The sequence below is a fragment of the Aspergillus tanneri genome (genome assembly GCF_003426965.1).
Source record: "Aspergillus tanneri strain NIH1004 chromosome Unknown AapTan_7_pilon_pilon_pilon, whole genome shotgun sequence".
NCBI lineage: Eukaryota > Fungi > Ascomycota > Eurotiomycetes > Eurotiales > Aspergillaceae > Aspergillus > Aspergillus tanneri.
Window position 1 is genome coordinate 134,402 of NW_022984634.1, and position 19,971 is coordinate 154,372.

The following is a 19,971-nucleotide window of genomic DNA, read 5'->3' on the forward strand; positions in this document are numbered from 1 at the left end:
CTGCGAGATGAATATATGCATCGCGTCTCGGAATTCTGATTTTACCACCTGGTTTTTGCTGATGAGTCTAGATGTGATAAATGGATAGCTTTCGAAGGACAGGTTGGTCTTCGAGCGGTTCTACACTGATCCAGGTGTCCAAGTTTTATCGAGATCCACGTTACCAAATAATTCCTGCTCACTTCAGGACGGGATTATGCTTTCTCGTGTCTTTCGCGGCTTAACTGATGCGTCATTCTTCGAGGACTTTATTGAAGAACTTGTCTAGCACTGCGGAAAATGGCCGGAGTCTAATCATGGATAATGCATTATTCAATCGCTCGAAACAAATATCGTGGGTTGAGCATCCTCCTGGTTACTGACGTTTGCCTTCTTTTATCAGTTCTTGTTGAAGAATGGTCGGAGTATAAGTAGTTGATAGAAATGCAAAGCCTACGCTTCTTACCTCGGTAAAACATGTTTTCCCACATCGTCAGCGAATAGCTGTCCAGTCAATATCGGTTCTCTCAAAGCGCTTGGTAAGATCACGCTGTGGCGACCATTTACGGAGACTACCACAGTGGTGTACTCTGGCCATACCTGTCGGTTGCGAGCTATCTGCCGACGTAATATATCTTCGGCTTTTTGTTTTATGTCTGGCGAGTAGGAACTGGTTCAAAGCCAAGCCATGATTTGCGTCATTTGCCACCACGCGGTTGTTCAGACTTACTCTGCACTTAATCAAATAGTATCCCTGCATTATCCCACTCGGTATCTTGAATGAAGCCTCGCTGGTTGAGTGCAGTATGACGTAACGGGGTGGTACCTCGATTTCCGATGTAGGAGGCTATATCCGGACGGAGTGCAATCGCGCCTAAAGTTACCAGGGGTGGAGGCATACGGAGGCATCCGTTCCCATGGAGCGAAAGACGAACTTAAGAAGTGGTATTGCTTAAAGGGTTGAGCGCTACTTCATCAAGACAATAAATGCCGCCGAAAAGCCTCACATTGGAGACCTTTAGATGTCAGCCTGGGAAAGAGTGGCCCATTGTGTATAACCATAGCAAGGATCAAGGGGCTGCTGCTGGCAGGCTGAGTAAGATATTGTATTGAGCAGGGCCATATGAATTGCGTTTGCCCCTCTTTGTTCAGTTTGCATACCCAGGTCGCAAAGTTCTGGTTGACTAGCCGGCCCGGGCCAACTCCAGGCCTGGACGGTTTTGTTTCATGGTGATTGTCGCGGGGTGGCTCCATTCGAAGATCCCAGACCCAAAGGAACACCAACCCGCAGACAAGGCCAAGATCATCATAAGCTAAACTGCGTGCGAAATATCACTAGTCATCAATCAAAGCAATATTCTTACTTCGTAAGTTCTTAATGAAGGTAATATGAAATAATCTGACTTGGCTCAAGAATGCTGCCCGAGGGAACTGGCCGACTAAAGGATTCTTGTATCTCGCGAGAAAATGGCAGAGCTGAATGTGGCCAGTAGTGGCAAGGAGGCCTTTCGTTGTTGCTAAGCCATGCCAATGCATTAGCCAGGGAGTTGTCGCCAGGCCAATCATCAAGGAAATTGTAAAACTACCGGCTCTTCCTTTTTAGCTACGTTGTACAGAACTTCGATCGAATTGAGTCATTGTGAAATTTTGCGGTGAGAGCGTCGTATCTTGCGTTTTCCCTGCGAGAAGTGGATACTCTCAGAGTCTCAGCCAAGCATGCACGAGTGCGGAACATCATTCACATATCAAAAGGGTTGTGTTTGCTGACTGTCTGGATGACTCACCACGTCCCTTGGGGTGAAGCTTCCCCTCTCTTCTTCCCCTCTCTTCCCCCTAACGCATTGCCGACAGATCCACGAAGATGGCACAAAAAAGTGTATCAGACATACTGAGAAGTGCTTCTTTAGACTTGACCCCTTACGAGGATCTTTACAAGCATTTTCACGCCCATCCCGAACTTTCGCAACAAGAGGAATCTACATCTCGAAAGGTTGCAGCCCATCTGTCCCAGTTAAAGGCTTATGAAGTCCACACAAATATCGGTGGATATGGGGTCGCAGGAGTTCTTAGAAATGGTGTTGGGAGAACCATTCTTCTGCGGGCTGACATGGACGCACTTCCAGTCAAGGAACTCACCGGGCTCCCATACGCGAGCTTGGTCACAATGCGCGACGCCGACGGCATTGAAAAACCAGTGATGCATGCTTGTGGACATGACATGCACATAACTTGTCTACTCGCAGCGGCTGCAACGCTTGCGAACATTCAGTACGCATGGAGCGGAACTGTAATCGTGCTGTTTCAGCCGAACGAAGAACGGGGCGGAGGCGCGCAGGCTATGGTTGACGATGGACTTTATTCGAAGGTTCCTCTTCCGGATTTTATATTTGGCCAACACGTAATGCGAATGCGTGCAGGAAGGGTTGGCTCACGTCCAGGTACAATCATGGCTGCTGCCGACAGTCTTAAAATTACCGTCTATGGGCGCGGTGGCCATGGATCACTGCCACATCAGACAGTAGATCCTGTGCTTCTCGCTGCACATATTGTTATTAGACTGCAGGGCATCGTGAGCAGAGAGATAGACCCAAGTGATCTCGCTGTCGTAACCGTCGGAAGTTTGCAAGCTGGGCAGACAGAGAATATCATTGCAGACAGGGCTGAAATTGGACTTGATTTCAGGACTGTCAAGCTCGAAACTCGGCAGAAAATCATATCTGCTATCCAGCGCATCGTCGAGGCCGAGTGCATGGCTAGTGGCTCGCCCAAACCACCATTGTTCACTCCCACACGCCGGTTTCCGCCCACCTCAAATGACAAACATATAGCGTCTCAACTAGCCGAATCATTCGAAAAACATTTCGAGGACTTTGACGGGGATACTCCGAGAACCAATGTTAGCGAAGATTTTTCTACGCTGGGTACTTCCAAAGGCATTCCATGCTGCTTTTGGTTCATTGGGGGTATTGACGCAGAACTTTGGGATAAGGTCCAGAGAGAAGATAATCCCACAGAAGAAATACCCGGAAACCACTCGGCCCTTTTTGCGCCCGTTATACAACCAACGATGAAAGTTGGAGTGGATGCTCTTTGCATTGCAGCTTTGACTTTTTTGAGGAAATAGATATACAGAAGAGAGCAGGAGCCATAGGAAAACAGAAACGAGAACCATATTGGCCTGTAAGAGATAGTTATCTATAGCAGCAGCATGGCCCTTATCAGGGGTAGATGCGGATGAAGGCTGCTAAGGAAAAGGAGAAAAGTGAGGTTGGTGAGCGTGGATCAAGCTAGACCGCCAAATATTCCCCCCTGTTTGGAAACCCTGCTGACAGCATTCTATCAGATTCTATGAGACTTACAATACTTTACAATTATTGATTGGACAATGAAATCCAATACGATGCAACTCACGATATGACTAAGATGGGGTTGTTTGTATAACAACTAGATACGAATTAGGGTGGCTTAGGATACGATTGGGAAACAATTCGTGATTGTAGGAAGGAATTTGTTCTCGAATTCAATTGTATTAGTGCACATTTTGCAGGCTTTTTCTAACATACTATATCAACTGCCGCCCGAAATATTTAGCCACCAACTTTCTAAACGGTAGATTTTTAAACCGCCACAACTCATTCAATATGGATACAATAAAAGACTCTTTAGCAGAAATTAATTCCTTGAAACCTGGAGAACAGCTTAAATACACTCAAATTGCGAAATGGGTTGGTTAAACGATCAACGCTCTCAAGCGCACCACCGTAGAGTTCAGGATTCAAGAAAGAGCAATATAAAGATCAGCCATAGAGTTTTTAGATTATATCAACAAGTAGCTAGAATGAGGCCCCTATTATACACATGAGATGCTACGGAATGTTGCTAAGGAGATTGCTTGAACTAAGCCAGGAAAGCAGCAGCTTATCCGCTTCTTCAGGAGGCACGAAAGGGACTTATATCTCGCTATACGATTTGCATTAATGCTGCGCAAAAACAGGCTGATTCTGCATGTAAATATACTCTATACTTCGAATATATAGGTCAGAATATAAAGTATTATAATATACAGCAACAAGATATATACAATATGGATAAGAAAGGATTTTTTATTAGCATGCTTCCTAAGGGCAAAAAGGTCTTTTCTAAACAATAGTATAACCAAGGACGTCTTAAGCAATGCCTACAGGATGGTAATCGTGAATGGAGTACTAAAATTGCTTGATACATACAGACAAACCTCCCTTTTTCCTTGTCAGATATACCAAGCAGTATCTGGCAAACTTCAAGACTCCTGGCCTCAAGACTTTAATGCCACAAACCAGTAATTTTTTTTGCCTCATTACTATCTGGTTGGACCAACGATGAGCTGGTATTTACGTCGCTTTAGCAGATATTTGATCGGGAAACTAAGGTCAAAGCTAGGAGCGTTGGAGGCTTTTAATTCTTAATAGCCATGGATCCTACTCTCGCGTCATTAATCGACTGAGCTGGGCACTCGACGGATCGGCATCTGCTGACCGGGCATGAAACAGCAGACGCAGAAGCAGCACGATAGTCGCATTGAACAGTTGGGTGTTGCTGGTGGTGAGCGAGCGGCCCATGGGAGTTAAAAGATTAAAGCAATGCAGGTGGAGGAGTAAACTCTGCAGTTGCTGATGTAATATAAATCGCTGGACCGGGATAGTGGCGATGGGCCCCATGGCCGTGAGTCCAATGGTGCTTCCCAATTAAAAATAAGACAGCAAGCCCGCCACGTACTGTTTATACTGCAGGTTGAGACGCTTGCGCCCCTGGGCCATGTCAGGGGTCGCAAGGTTATTCACCTCCCGCATAATCCCGGCGAGTTCCAGCACGTGCACAGTATAAGAGAGCATGGTGAACTCGGATCGCGGGTGCTTAAGAATCTCGCCATGGACAGAGACAATATCATCGTCATTAAGGTGCAGCGGCATCCTGGTGTTAAATTAGGAGGGGAGGATAGTATAGTAGCCAAGGGCTTGTCCACGCGACCAATCCCTCAGACAAGGATCCACCTAGTTTATCCGGGGATAATTAGAGCCCGCCGTGAGGGAACAGTGTGCTGGGAAGAGGGGGTCTACTAAATATAAACCCCGATTTCTGTGCGAATATAAGGGGATTCGGCTGTTGCCGAGGTACCATGGCCCCAGGAGTACAAGGAATCCAACTTAGCATGGCCTAAGCGATGCAACCCGAGTTTCCGGCCCCAGAGATAGCAGTGACTAAAACAGCATTGAGCGCCAATAAGCCCACCTGGCTATCCAGCAAGAGCATGATAGCTGCCTGTAAGCTAGAGATGGAGCCACAAAAGAAGGAGACTTTTCCCTGAAGGCAACGCAAGGCCAGGGACCGCCACGTCGGGGCAGACCTATTAGAGGCACGAAGTTCCTGTGACGAACTCACCATGTAGCCTGTTTGCATCGTTTGTATCTAGCTTTGTTTATCTCCCCGCATAGTCCCCTCACCACCTTTCTTCCTCCTCCCCACGCTTGAAATTTTCGTTAGATAGCACCAATTTCATCGAGTTGCTTGGCCGTCACAGTTCCTCCACCCGGAGAGTTAGGGGGGTAGGATACCAGCCCAGAAGGGATGGGGTGGGATGAAAGGCGAGCCCGAGCAGGAGCTGGTAGACAAGTTTAGCAGACGTACAACAAAGGTGGGCCTTATTTGTCTGCACCGCGAGAAGGAAACCGGAGAGGGTGTCCATGGAAAATGCACTGGAGATAGCAGCGACCCGCGCGTCGGGGCCGCCAGACCTAAGTAGTAGCAGAACTGTTCGGCTTGCTTTAGGAAGGTCAATGTGTGCACAACATTCCCCAACAGGCCCTGGCAACGGGTGAAAAAGACCTTGTAAAGGAGATGGATGAGGTCCCCTTCCGGTATGGCAAGAACCAGATCCTAGATCAAGGCCCGTTTGTCGTCCTCCGAGGGTCCGGGGTCAACCAGTACCCGTTGGGGAGGTCCGGGGCCACCGCCGATGAGAGCGGTTCCCAGACCGCGGAGCCGGAAGTATTAATGTTATCCACGAAATGCTCCAAGATCTGAGCTGTCTCTTCGACGTCGGCTTCTTCCTCTAGAGTGCTATGGGCAAGGTTCGGGTCTTTGTAATGGGTTTTGGTCTGTTTGGCTCTTATTTGACGCTTATCCTTGTTACACAGATGGCCGACGTTGCGTTTGACGCATTCCAACTGCAGAGAAGACATTTAGTTTCCATACCGAATGATTCTTAAACCCAAAGGAAAGCAAAAACTAATACAGGGTTCCTGCGGTGCATTTTAATTTGGAGGCCCTACATCGAGAACACAAGAGGGTGAACTTCTTGCGGGAGACCTTGGGGCTAGAATCCGCCATCATAAAAAAGAGGAACAAAGAATACCAACACAGTCTCCGTGTCTCCAATTGTGGCTTGGGGTGGGTGGAGTTGATCTTCTGTCAACCCCGTGCCAGGGAGTGATAAAGTCCGGGTTTGTCGCCGGCGGGAAGAGGTCGACCGCGATCTTGCCGACGTTGTTGGACTCGTGGATTAACAGAAGAATCGCGGATGGGAAGAACAGCGCCACTAGCGCGGCATATGCCTGGGTCTATTAGCTCGGTCCTTTCCGCGGAGTATCACCACCCGTTATTCAACTTTCCGCGCTGGAGCATTAACGTCTTGACGTCGTGGGCATCGTGGTTACCTGGGAAAGCCGTGTCGTAGTGCCTGCTCATCGCTTGCACATTCTTCTCCTCGACGGTCTGAGCTTCCTGGGGCGCGATGCCGGCCAAGGTCCCCGGGCGGACGAAATCCAGAAAGCGGAGACCCAGAGAAGTCACGAGCTTCTGCAGCTCCTGGTGGTATGCGAAGGCGTCGCCGTCGGTGATCTGCAGAAGGTCTGGATAAATTTTAGTCATTTCCACCACACGAAGAACACTCCCGAGGTGGGGGGGGGGGAGGTTTTTTTACTCCAATAGACAGAAGCATCTAATATGAACACCACGGTGGCGCCCCCCTCATAGACGTCTGCAATGCTGGCGGCGAGTCCATTAAGGGTTTGCAGGGCAATCTCTTCCGCCTTGTCCAGCAGCGAGCCCAGGGTCTTACGCTTTGTTCCCTCGGCCGGGGCCTTGGAGAAGGCAGGGAGAATGAACCGGACGGCCTCCTTCTTAGAAACAGTGTCAGTGAGCTGCGTCTTAAGCACCGAGACAAACTTGACTAAGCGATCAGGGAGGGTGGGAGAGCGGTGGCGGTAGGCGGCGATTATAGAGAGGATCTCAGAGACCTGGGTCTCGAAGGCTGACTGAAGGTTGCCCGCGTAAGGCAAGTTGTGTTCTTCGTAAGGGATAAATAATAATCCAATCACTCCAAGGCACCTCCCTTGATGGAGATTCCAACTCAAGGCAAGAGAATTGGGTTCAATATATCCTGCTGTCTGAGGCTGACTAGGATGGAAAGGATCTGATCCAAGCTCTGCGGATTCCGCGGAGCTTTCTCCAGACTATCCCCCTCCGTCAACAGTGTCTATGGAATGTGTTAGTAAATACCTGTTGCCCTCCATCGGACTCCAGATGCGAGAGGACGCGGGAGGGATGTGTGATTCTCCGAGGACATTAAAAAAAGGGCGTAGTGCGATTAAAGAGTACACCCATCGCGTGGAGCTTTGGGGCACTAATCACAGCTATTTAAGCACTGTGACTAAAACCCTAAGATTCGATGATTTTGAGGACTCTCGAGGGACTGTCAGATAATGCAATAAGACTTGACGGGCCACATCCCTGACAATGATTTGTCAGAGCTTTCTCATCCACTAACGAGCTGCTAGGAAGGGTCCCAGTGTAACGAGAGGATGCAGTTATGAGCTTCTGGGAAGAGCGAAACCCCAGCTTTCTGTCATGCCGGCCACCATAAAGTTTTTAGATTACTGTAAAAAGAATAAGATCTTCTTGGCTACTTATCCACCTTGTTCTACTCATTCCTTGCAGCCGCTCGATGTTAGTATCTTTGGACCTAGTTTGTAAATACCTATGAGGCTAATGGGAAGTCTCTCGGCAATAATCCCAATGCCTAAGCCGTATTACAAAGCGGGGGGTTTTAAGGCTATTCTGGTCAGCGTGGGGGAAGGCCCTATCTGCAAGAAACATTAAAAGCGCGTAGCCTTTTCTACTAATAGACGTATTTTGGTCTTTAATTCTGCTGCGTAGACTATGAAGGTCTATGATAAAGTAATGATCTGCATCTTAAGTGGTTGCCTAATGTTGCGGGGTTCACACATCTGAGTACTTTACCCCTCTCCTGTATTCTAGTGTCGACCAGAATGGGTCTATATTACTGATTGTTCAGCATCCTCTCGGTCCGACTTTGTTCCTTTGTTGACCATTTTTATTCAGTTCTACCAGATAGATTCAGATAGTCAGAGACCTTACCTTTCAATATAGATGGATCCTTATCCATAGATCAGTGATACTAGCGCATACGCGTATTCAGCTGGCCGACATCTAGTAAGTGAGCGAGTCAACCATCCAAGGAAGTATGGTAGTTGTCGGGTCTAGGATATTAATGATATATTGTTCCCCTATATTAGGCAACTGGTTGCGCGCAGCTGTTCGATGAGCTTACTGCATTCTCCCCCCTGAGTCACATCAGTCCGGAATATTAGTACTGATACCGAGCTGTAGATATCTAGGGGACTGTTATGACGTGACGACGCCTTATTTCTATTTTGTGTACCCAAAAGCCAAGCCACCCAACTTCTTGGGGCTGCCTGATTCGTCCATCAGGATTTTTCGCCCTATACATTATCTTCGTACCCGAATAACCCACGGTTTGCACAACAAAGCTGGGAAGTCGAGAACCGGGGGAACAACTGATTCCTGGGGTCCTCTGTGGGGTTAAACCGTTGTGCACTTATTTAAGCAAAGAGCGTGGAGACCATTCGTTATTCCGGCAGTCCCGAGAATGTCTGGAAGAGTCATGGCTAAAGCAATTATTGCCCGGGAGCCTGTGGAACCCTTGGCGATCAACCTGTCGTTGGAGGATGTAGCCGTCCATCCACCAGGGGACGACGAGATTCTTGTGGATATGCGCGCCTCTGGGATATGTCACACCGACCTTGTGCTTTGCTCAGTGCCCAGGGGAAGTATTGGAATCAATTACCCCAAAGTGCCGGGTCACGAAGGTATTGACCCCGAGCCCCCACAAAAAATGAAAAAGGAAAAACCGACACGATAAGCCTCGCCTATCAATTTTCTAAAGCTTATTAATTTTGTTTTCATTGCATGTACTGAAATGATCCTAGGCTCCGGGATTGTACGCGCAATTGGCAAAAGTGTGAAGTCCGTTGAGGTGGGAGACCCCGTACTACTCTCCTTCCATTCCTGCTCCTCGTGCTTTCAATGTCAGGACTCGCATCCAGCCTACTGCGAGACATTTGCACAGCAAAACTACCTCGGCTGCCAGGGGTCAATGACGGTGCAAAAGACAGGGGAGGTAGTCTGGTCCCGGTTTTTTGGCCAGTCCAGCTTTGCACAGGTCAGTGTCGTGAGCGAAGCAAGTGTTGTGAATGCCAGGGAATTATTGCATCAGGCTCATGAGCTCGACCTTTTCGCTCCACTAGGTTGTGGATTTCAGACAGGAATGGGTGCCGTCCAGAATATTGCCTGTGCAGGGCCGAACGACGTAGTGATGATCCTGGGTTTGGGCGCCGTTGGACTCGGAGCTCTCATGGTAAAGTTTACCACGCCTTTATTGGAAAGTGAACTGACTGATATGGATTTGCTAGACGGCAAAGATCCGCGGCTGCAAAGCGATTATCGCCGTCGACAGGGTCAAAGCCCGAATAGAACTCGCAAAGTCGCTGGGAGCCACACATACCTTGGATACAAGCAGTGCCGATTTCACCTCGCTAGACGAGGCCATCAAGCTCATCATTCCCGCCGGCGTCTCCGTTGTAATTGAAACCACAGGCCATCCTGCTATCTTTGAGCGGGGCCTTCGATGCACACATGCCAGAGGCAAGGTCGTATTTATCGGTATTCCCCCACTGGGTTACCAATTCAGCTTCGATCTGTCGGAACACATCAACGTAGGTGACACTATGCTCTGTCTCGAATATTCTGGCTGATTTCCGTGGCAGCACGGTCGGTCGATATTAGGATGTATCGAAGGCGATTGTATACCTCAGAAGGTCTGAATTCTTACTCTGTCCTCTCTTGGGCGGCGAAAGGATAACCAATTGTGACTGTAGGCCATACCGCAGATGATCCAGTGGTACCGAGAAGGTCGCTTTCCTATTGATCGGATCGTACATTACTTCAAGGTTTGTGGGATTGGGCTTTCAATCGTTCTACTTTCCAGGGTCTTTCACTGACCGAGTTGGCTTGGATAGGCTGAGGAATACCAGAATGCACTCACTGGACTAAAAAATGGGAGTGTGGTGAAGCCAGTGTTGGTGTGGGGAGAGCCGTTAAATAAATAATTATTTTTTTCTAGTAAAACATACAGTTTTACCCATGGAGCATGCGTTTGTGGTAGTGGGTCCGTGGTAAAGAGACCATGAAATATAGAACATAAGCTTCTGAGCACTTTAGGCCTCCTGTTTATTACGCTTCTGATTCATAACGAATAATATGTATACTCTTCGTTTCCAAATGGCACTGACTAAACACCTGGTCCCAGAGCATCTGGGGACTACGCAAGATTGTGCGTGTCGACAGGCAAATCCTTCTTATACATTCTTCTGGCTCTGAATACTTGCATTACCTAGAGTTGAACTGGTGCCGCCTACCGTATTCAAAAAGCTAGCAAATAGGTTTTGCGAAATGTGCAGAAATCCTTTGTATTTCTGAGATGCTAAGAGACGGCAGTGCATGGGGCATATACTGAGTCCACAAGGCCGTGACGCTCGCAATTCGGAAATAATAACAATTAGGCCATAAACAAAAAAAGAAAGGAAAAAAAACCCAGGCACAGGCGCATTTCTGGCACACATATGCCTAAACTAGGAACGTACCTGCTAAGGTACTAACCCATGTTTTTCCGCTTCTCGAAAACCAGCTTCAGGGGCCAAGTGACCATGTATCACTTCTCCCATCCAAGAACGCAGATTTCGTCTAATCAGGGGCGAAAGGCACATCATACCTGCTAAAAATCTCCACTATGACGCGGCGCAGATCCATCAGAGCGAGCTGCTTCCCGACACACGAGTCGGCCCTAGGTAACTAGTTACACATAGCTAGAAATCAGTTCTATACAGAAAAACAACGAATGCAATAGACATAACCCCCGTTTGAAAAGTATATATGCAGAAGATTGTTTCACTCTGAAACACAACAGCAAGAGGCAGCGTCCTGGACACACCCTTTCCCTGGGGTTTAAGCATGCGGCGATTGGCCACGAGCTTTTCAGGCGAGGGGAGTTTGCCCTCATCTGAATATATCTATCGATTCCATTCTCATTTCGCTTCGGGTGTTGGAGCAGCTAGGAGTTTGGGAAGGCGTCGAAAAGCAGATGGCCACCTTATGATGAAACTCCATTTCGTTAAATGGACTGTACTGAAGACTTTTGGTTTGTGGGGAAGGTTGATTCCTTATACATATGCTTGCATAGAGGGCCGTCATCCCTATATTCCAACGATCCGTATGCATGCCACCGCAAAATAGGGTGACAAGTAAACGAATATCTGCCCATCAACTGACTTTGATTGCTTTCAACTGCCAGCACACTCGAACAGCCAACAGTGTTTACTGAACGATGTGACTTGCATAGAGTCTTGTTTAATGCGTATTAGAAACAGATTCAAGTCCAATACGCCAGAGGATGAAATTGGGTATGATAAACACAAGGCCGTCGGACGTGTGCGTGATAATACCCATAGTAGACACAATAAATATAAAATAGATTCAGTAGAATCCCTTCAGCAAATTATGAAGGATTATGTTGACGGAAGTAAGGATAATGACGCATAGAATACACCATGCCATGATCCCGAAATTGTTCTGCCAACTTTCCATGACATAGCCAAGCGCATCAGTCGTCAGCCAAGGGCTAGAGACGTTGAAAGTTAACTGTCGCGTGGGCATTGTAGCCAGACCCACCTCGCGGTGGTACATTAGGAAACGGCGACGGCACGCGAGCTATTATGGCGCAGAGACTGTTTCGAGCGCTGAATAGAAAGGAAAGGCCGCCGTTGGAGACCGGCAGCCAGCTGTAAAGGCACAGTCTGTCACGTATTTAAAGCAGTTCCAATTCCCACGGGATGTCAAAACCGGGAAGCAAAGAATTAGGAGGACATCATTGTCGTAGTGGTTTCTTAGGCTAAATATTACTCAACTTATAAATTGATAGACTTCATTAAATTCCAGTAACATAATGTATAGCCCAAATTTTTTGAGTTCTCTGGTCTGGTTCCAACGATGTATTTTTTTTTTTATCAGTTTCACTTTTGATCTAGAACCACATCTTTGTGCTCATCCACCACATACTGGAGTAACAGTGATAGACCAGGATCCATCAAGCTACGAAATAATATTAATCTAATAGTTCACCCGGCCGAATAGACTAATAAAGCAGAAACCAAGCCCCTGAGCCCAATCTAAGCATAGGTCGCTCTCCTCGTATATGGCAAAATTCCTATAATCTTCAGAAATTAAACGGCATCGGCACCGGCCGCAGAGTGAATCAGGAGGTCTTAGACATTTCGCCGGTGTTGTTCCGGTCCATTCGCACACCTAGAAAAAGAGTCCCTGGATTCAATGGTTCTAGTTCAGTACAGCGGTGGGCGGACTCAGTTTGAGAATCATTCCCCCTTGGAGCCTTTTCCCCACGGAGCTGTTTGTTGTTTATTCATTCTAGTTGAGGCTATCGCCAATACAGCCCACTTTCACGATTCCAGCGAGTGCTTCAACCTTACTGGTGGCGTCCAAGGTGAGGTTGTCATGAAGGACGGCAATACTATTAAGGTAGTTACCGGCTCTAGAAGAATTATGCCCCCTTCAGCACTGGTGCGGATCAGTCAACGATATCCCCCACGGCTTCCGCATTTCGGAGAAGATCGACACAACTTGAATGATCCCTTACCGATCAGACCAGCAAACTCGATGCTGGCAAGTCTACATCAGAGACTCTGGAAGGTTAGAAGACATATTGAGCATTGTTGACCATGAGGACGGTGTTTTCTGGATAAGCTAAATAGAATCCTACAATTTTGTACTAGATAACTAAAGAGTTCTTCAGTTGCGATATCGTCGGAAGTTTTCAGTATACTAGATTATGTGTACGCGCTGCCTGCAAACCTCCATCTATAACTTAGTTTTGATCTTACACTTTGGAGAAGTGGAAGTAGGGTCCCTTTAGCAATACGCTACAAAGACATCAGGGCAGTTTCATCCGTATAGACTATTAAGCATCGAGAGTTTAGTAAATCTTGGGTAAGCCGAGAAGGGTCTTAAATTGCGCATTTATCTTTCAACATAGAATGTAGACTAGACCCTTTTTTCCCAAATTTGAATAGCCACCTATGTACTTTCCACTAATGAAGTTATTTGGGACCGTCCGTTGATACGTCTGCCGTTGGAGCGCTCGCACTATAATCGGTCCCTCGTCTATATACAGGAGTTGCCATTTATTGCACCCACTAACTATGGAGAACCACATACCAAATTGGTTCAATTCATAAACTTAGTAGAACACGCCTATGTCCCGGAATAGGGCTTTGACTTTGTGACAGTACGGACAATATGTCTTGCTGAAGATTACTAGACTAGCAGCTTTGTACAATGAAGCTGAAATTGGGTTGCTTTTTTCCTTGGACACCTACCAACAGAATGAGAATCAATGATGTCTTGTAGTTTTGCGTCATATTCCGTCGCTCTCTTGTGAGTGTCCAGATAGCTTATCACACACCTTCCAGACACCTTTCGCTATTCCCAGCATGTGAATGTGGTCTGGCAGAAGAAACTAGAGCTTATTTTCGAAAGGCTCCTCTATGCCTATTTATGATTAAGGAAAGATATCCGCGGGAGACCGTCACGACCTAACCTCCAGGGAGAGTTCCAGAGGCTAAGACGCTGCACCAGGAGCAAAAGACTAGTATTCTAGGACGGCAGTCCTAGAGTCGGTCTCTTTTATATGTAGATTGCCAGCACCCCTATGGAGACGGCCAGGCATTTAACTTAATCCTTGAGGATAAACACAATGGAAGACATTGCCTAGGCGCCCTTTCTTGATACTCTTCCCAAAGCCTTTTAACTTTCTTTGTCTGTTTCAGACTTAGTGGCAAGATAATAGGGAAACGATCCCACTTGAATGGCGGAGCAGGCTTTTGCCAACTCTTTCTCCGATTTACCTGAATATACTTTGTATGACAAGCTGGGTGAAGAAGAAGTGCCATGGTATAAAAAGGCGAGATATTAGATTTACTGTAATACTTGTCAAAGATACCCCCGCCGTTTTGAATCCGAGCACATAATTTCTTATTATGTGCATATTCAACCTGCCGTGCAAAATTAGAAAGGTTATACACTAAAGCAAGTAAACTTACCGGAGCCTTTTCAAAGTGCTATATAATAACATCCATAAGAAGAAGCACATTATCAATTGTTACTCGATTTCCCTGGGTTTGAGGGTTGCTTGGTCAAAAAGACAGAGAAATTTGCTTGTTGTACATAGTTATTCCTAGTCTATTGGAGATAGGTATTCTACTTGAAGGGTATCATAGTACTATTTTGTATAGCTATCTACAGCACCTTCATGCTGTAGACCCATAGAAAGCATACGATACCAGCTATTCCATCTTGTACGATTTTCAAGTGGAATTAATCTCCGAGCAAGATCTTTGAACTTCTTTGTACGACCAGCAGAACCACGTATATGTGAAGCTTTCCAAATAACCCCATTGCATAAAGAGTGGCTTGTTGTTAATCTCCCACATCTTAGCGCTGAGCTGCCTTGTTCTTGAGAAATATCAACAATCAAAAGGCCAATGATTTGTCACTAGGGGCTCGACTATGCAGGAAGGATAATAAAGAGAGAAGAAAAAAGCCACTCTCTGCCCTAATGCTCAATTAACTTAAAAATCTAGATCTTATACGCTGTATACACAGGAGTCATGCTCCATATCTCGTCGCTGCTCTGGTAAAAACTCGTGCTTGAAGTGGACGTCTGAGAAACACCAACTGCCGGCAATAGCGTCCAGCTATCATTATTTCCTTTGTAGAAAATCTGCAAAGGCCCCCGGAGAAGTTTGCGTCCCGATGTCTGTCCAAATGAAACAGCATATTTATACTATATTGACGGGAAACTTATGCTCAAGAAAATGTGGGAATTAAATGCCCCTCCATTTCGCTAGAAAACACTGGAGTGGCATTTGGACCGCCATCCACAAATAATGGCCCTAGAGTATCGATTGGCTTAGTACTGAGCCAACATATAGTGTAATATCCTTGACATTCTCAGCACCGTCACCAATCCTGATCATTTTGTTAGCCTATCATGGGCGTCCAGGACGAGAATCGTAGTCTCCGAATCTGCGGGAGATATACAGTCGTCCTCTCTACCACAAGCTCAGAGTGCTCTACTTCCTGGTATTTGGGTAAACGATCCTGGGGTTCGACCACACATCGTTAGAAAGACAGTTTAGATACGGAGTATGTTCGCGATTATTCTTACCTTCGAATGTGATCTCTACCAGGTACATTGTCGACGTGTTACTGTCAGTACTATTCCCTGTCTTTTTCGGGGCAGCAGATACAGAGCCTACATAAAACAAAATAAACGTTTTGCTTCTTGTATCGTTTTACAGAACTGTGGTAATTGTACTTTTGAATCTGAAAAGGAAATACTGATTTTGCTTGTCATTTTTTCCCTTCCCTTTTTATTTATGTTGATAATGACTAGTGGTATCCTTAAGTGAGCAACAAACCTGAAAGCTGATCCCTTAGGATCCTCGGGGCGCAAGGAGGGCCTTGAACGGTAGGTATATAAAAGGCTGATAGGTACTAGTTATATCGTTTTATTCCACTAGGTAGGGATCTGCAAAATGATATTCGTCCCGGCTTCTGCTCGGGCAGAAAGAACGTCCACTTCGTGACCGGGGGGATTTTATATGGAAACCATGACAATCAAGGCTCAATCACAGAATAATAGAGCCTCATATACGGAAGTTATTCCGTGTAGAAGTTACCCTCTATTACAGTGGAGTTCTTTTTGTTTTAATTATTAATATTTCTATCTGCAATCTAAATTGATTTGGCATTATAATACTTGTCCCTTGATTCAATGCTTTATAGGAGAATACACCCCGCTACCCTTAGAAATTGTCAAATATAGGTCCAGAAACAGTTGGCTATTAATTTAATCTACACATAAGAAATAATTATGTATCGTGGTTTTTCAGTTTAACACACACACTACAATCGACGAATACAGTATTTCTATGCTGATAAGCCCTATGGCCAATATCGACTCTCCAGATCTGCAAAAGAGGTTCTATTAAATTCTATATATTAAACAGACCGACTCATTGTGACATTTCAAGGAGCCACATTGTGCCAAGAGAAGTTGCTCGAGGTAACCTCATAAATCCAGAGAAGCTCGTGAATGACGTCATTAGCGTTCACATATAACGTGATTCCCCACTCGTCAAATCAACATTGACCAGGTAGGCCTGGAATGCGGTGAAGTGTCCTATGCTATTTCCCTACGACTCGGCCTTTCCATTCTCTTCCCCCCGTACAATTACAGGTCCAACTACATTTTGTAGCTTAACCGATACCTCCTCCTTTTTATATAGGAAAAAAAAAAAGATATTTATGGATGCGGCGTCCTCTCCCTATCCCTCGGTGATATCCAACTTAGGAAACCTGTTGGGAAAGGAGTTTTCCAACCAACTGACCCAGCTGGTAGATAGTTCTGACACCCAGAGGAGGCCTTGTTTCCTGCGCGTCGAGGCTAAGCTGTGTCCCACGACGGAACATTTTGTGCATTCAAATGGTGCTAGCCATGCGGTGGTAAGGATCGGACTTTGGAGAACAGTGCAAAAATGCCGTGGTCGGTACCACTGACCCACGTGTGATAGGCTTATGTGGACCTTCGAAGCGGCCGACCTGTGTGCGCGCCTAATATCACCCCTTCGCCGTCACCAGACAGGCAGGTACATCTGGTCCTATCCCTTTGCGGAGATGTTGCAGGCTAACCCAGAACTGTGTTGCCGGGACAGGCCCAGCACCTCACACCAGATGAGATTGACACCCCGATCGCGCCGACTACTAGACAACCCAAAACTCACGACACGAACGGGCCACAGAAGCGGCGAAAGGTTGTTGGCGGTCTACGATTACAGACTTCCCGGGTTCAGCATACAGCTGCAGGGAATATAGACGAAAGTGAAAAGTCCACGGAGGACGAAGTCCCGCAGAAGCAGCCTCAGAAAAAGCACTTGGTCCGCCAAGTGCACAGTGATTCTCGCTTTCCTGTGCGGAATGCTCACAAGGAGCCATCTGTGCCAGCGTTAACGTCAACATCAACTGATAAATTAATTTCTGGGATCTGGAGGCAAGTTCACTCAGAGGTGAAGTGGAGCCGTGATAGCTTGGTGCGTGTCTCCTATTCTTCCAAGATAGCCGAGTGCCATTCTCACGGCTCAAGTAGTGTGTCGACCCGACCATGCATATCCACGGGGGGATGAGTAGGGAGGTGAGCGAATCCACGGCCATGCAGAAAGATAACCTGCTATCCTAATGATGCTGAGTCAATGCCATCGCAGGCATTCCGAATAGTCAATTCCATGTGCGTGACGTACCATAATCAAAGCCAGTCTTCGCGTGCACTGGAAATGGTTGTCCAAGCATACTGGGTTGAATGCTATGAAGCCCGAATTGTCGCCATCGAGCTGGAGAAGCCGCGTTTATCTAAAACAGAGGCTCGAATGATCGCCCTAAGAGAAGCGTGTGCTGTGTTAAAGCTCACGGAAAAAGACCTCCGAAACCGACTGTGAGTACTCCCTACGGATTGTAGTATGTTTGTACGTTTCTGCGCTAAACGAGGGGGAACTAGAGCAATATGGCGTGGTTATAAGGAGATTAAAGAGAATGGGGGCTGGGCTAGTCTGATTTTTGCTGGCTCTGGCGTATATCGGTTCTGCAAATATCGGATCGGGTTCAATGAGGGCCTCACACAGCGACTACGGCAACTGCGACACAATCTGGAAATCGCCGCTGATACTCTCCATCCGGAATGGCGGCAACTTCTGGGGGTCATTGGCCAAAGGCCATCACTTCAATATCCAGGGCATCCACATGAATGGGTTGCTATGGGGAATTGCCCGGCTCAACCATTGAGATACACTTACCGTCACCTCGGCCAGGACTTCCTACACTATCAATTTATTGATGAATGTGTTGTCGACCACAATGTATTTGGTGAAGAAGATCCTCGACGCGTTCCTGAAGTGGACTCGGGTATCTGTCCAACATGCCACCAGCAGCAAGCCGATGACATTTGTCTAAACCGGTGTAAGTGCTTTCCGAACCTTTTCGGGGACGTAAAGACTCGTCCTGCTGTCCAGGTCTTCCAGACGGGGAATGCAAAGAACAACGGTGTTGTAGCGCGTTTGGTAGGTTCCCCAGGCCCACTTGTATATCTCTTATTTCTTCTCTAGCAGCTGCATGCTGTTTTCTGTTTGGTTTTGTTTATTTTTGGAGAGAGAGAAAGAAATGAAAAAACGAAGAGAATATTTCATTCTCTCCCCTTTCTGGTATTGATGATCCTCAACTGATTCTGTTCTAGGACTTTGAACGTGGAGTGGCGATTGGTGAGTTTGTTGGCCTTGTAACAACTGGCATTGAAGGAGTTGATGTTATGATGGGCGGATCTCCAGAGAAGAGCTATCAGATATTCCAAAGGCAGATGGGTAAGTCAAGCTGGCCGACTTTCAGCATATTGAGCTGTGAGGGGAGACGGCTGATTCTTTGTCACTGCCTTTTTTTTAGGAAACTTTACAAGATTCATCAATCATTCCTGTCTCCCAAACAGTCAGTTCCAAAAATTCTACTGGAGAGGTGTCGAACGAATCCTTGTTGTCTCTCGTGGTATCCAAGCAGGAACTGAGATTACGGTGGACTATTCTGACCACTACTGGAAGTGTCTTGAGAAACCTTGCCTGTGTGGAGAGCCCTGCTGTCGATTTCAGGATCGGCGAGTATTGGGGTAATATAGATAGGAAACCAGCTATATTAAGTATTCTGTAACCTGGGAATTCGACTATAATATCATCTTCGAACGACAACTAACATGTATGAGTACAAATATATATATTTTCCCAATGTTTCTAGCTCAACTGTGTAGGACAACCAACAAGCAACAATAATCGCATAACATCAGATCCCTGGCATGTCAAAGGCGGGAACTGCACACCAGTTGTAGAAGTACTTAACCTCCTGCTAGCTCCAATTTCTCAATCAGCGCACACCTTTTGTTAAAGACGCTAATTCATACCCCGTGACTCAATGACTCAATGATCCGGTTTCATTCCAGGCAATGTCGATTGGCGTTACGACGTTACTAAATGACATCGTCGGTACACTGATGGCCTCCTCCTTTGTTGATAACAAGAAACAGATCTGCAGCATTTCACAAATCAGAAATTAGAAATCCGTCAACGAGGTCCTTCATGGCAATCAACTGCGAATACGGCGCATTTAGTAATAGCCAGATGGTGCTTCCGTGTACTATTATGACATTGAGTTTGCAGCTCACCACGTCCTGGGCATCAGTTTTACGAGAAGCTCCTTCTGGCCTCTGCTTGGGTAAGGTCTTACGCCTGATTCTTAAATCTTCATGGTCGACGCAATCACTGCAGGAGACCTAGCCGAAGTCTACCATTGTTCGTTTCTCTGGGCCGCTTATCAGTCAGTGCCGGACAGGCTCTACGCTTATTCGTGCACAGGGAAATAGGAAAGGCAATGTGTTTTAAATTAGGTTTGTAAAATGGTAGGCTGTAATTAGTA

At 46.6% G+C, this 19,971-nt stretch overlaps 5 protein-coding genes across 5 annotated transcripts; 3 read left to right on the top strand and 2 right to left on the bottom strand.

Moving 5' to 3' along the window:
* Positions 1-1,840: 1,840 nt before the first annotated feature.
* On the top strand, positions 1,841-3,103 carry ATNIH1004_006658 (M20 family metallopeptidase; the record flags this gene model as incomplete). The annotated part of the gene is made up of 1 exon (XM_033571285.1): positions 1,841-3,103. One exon carries the CDS (start codon positions 1,841-1,843, stop codon positions 3,101-3,103), a length of 1,263 nt encoding a protein of 420 aa, XP_033424600.1.
* A 1,333-nt stretch (positions 3,104-4,436) lies between these two features.
* On the bottom strand, positions 4,437-4,928 carry ATNIH1004_006659 (putative C6 transcription factor; the record flags this gene model as incomplete). The annotated part of the gene is made up of 2 exons (XM_033571286.1): positions 4,437-4,695; positions 4,735-4,928. The coding sequence occupies 2 exons, from the start codon at positions 4,926-4,928 to the stop codon at positions 4,437-4,439; spliced, it is 453 nt and encodes a 150-aa protein (XP_033424601.1).
* A 969-nt stretch (positions 4,929-5,897) lies between these two features.
* On the bottom strand, positions 5,898-7,582 carry ATNIH1004_006660 (uncharacterized protein; the record flags this gene model as incomplete). Its single annotated transcript, XM_033571287.1, has 5 exons — positions 5,898-6,182; positions 6,375-6,569; positions 6,652-6,866; positions 6,938-7,469; positions 7,535-7,582. The coding sequence occupies 5 exons, from the start codon at positions 7,580-7,582 to the stop codon at positions 5,898-5,900; spliced, it is 1,275 nt and encodes a 424-aa protein (XP_033424602.1).
* Positions 7,583-8,926: 1,344 nt separating this feature from the next.
* ADH5 (NAD(P)-dependent alcohol dehydrogenase) lies at positions 8,927-10,771 on the top strand (the record flags this gene model as incomplete). The annotated part of the gene is made up of 6 exons (XM_033571288.1): positions 8,927-9,146; positions 9,267-9,694; positions 9,750-10,052; positions 10,104-10,154; positions 10,215-10,286; positions 10,646-10,771. The coding sequence occupies 6 exons, from the start codon at positions 8,927-8,929 to the stop codon at positions 10,769-10,771; spliced, it is 1,200 nt and encodes a 399-aa protein (XP_033424603.1).
* A 6,005-nt stretch (positions 10,772-16,776) lies between these two features.
* Positions 16,777-19,533, top strand: ATNIH1004_006662 (uncharacterized protein; the record flags this gene model as incomplete). Its single annotated transcript, XM_033571289.1, has 8 exons — positions 16,777-16,974; positions 17,043-17,117; positions 17,184-17,558; positions 17,615-17,659; positions 17,730-17,956; positions 18,020-18,578; positions 18,752-18,875; positions 19,499-19,533. The coding sequence occupies 8 exons, from the start codon at positions 16,777-16,779 to the stop codon at positions 19,531-19,533; spliced, it is 1,638 nt and encodes a 545-aa protein (XP_033424604.1).
* Positions 19,534-19,971: the final 438 nt, after the last annotated feature.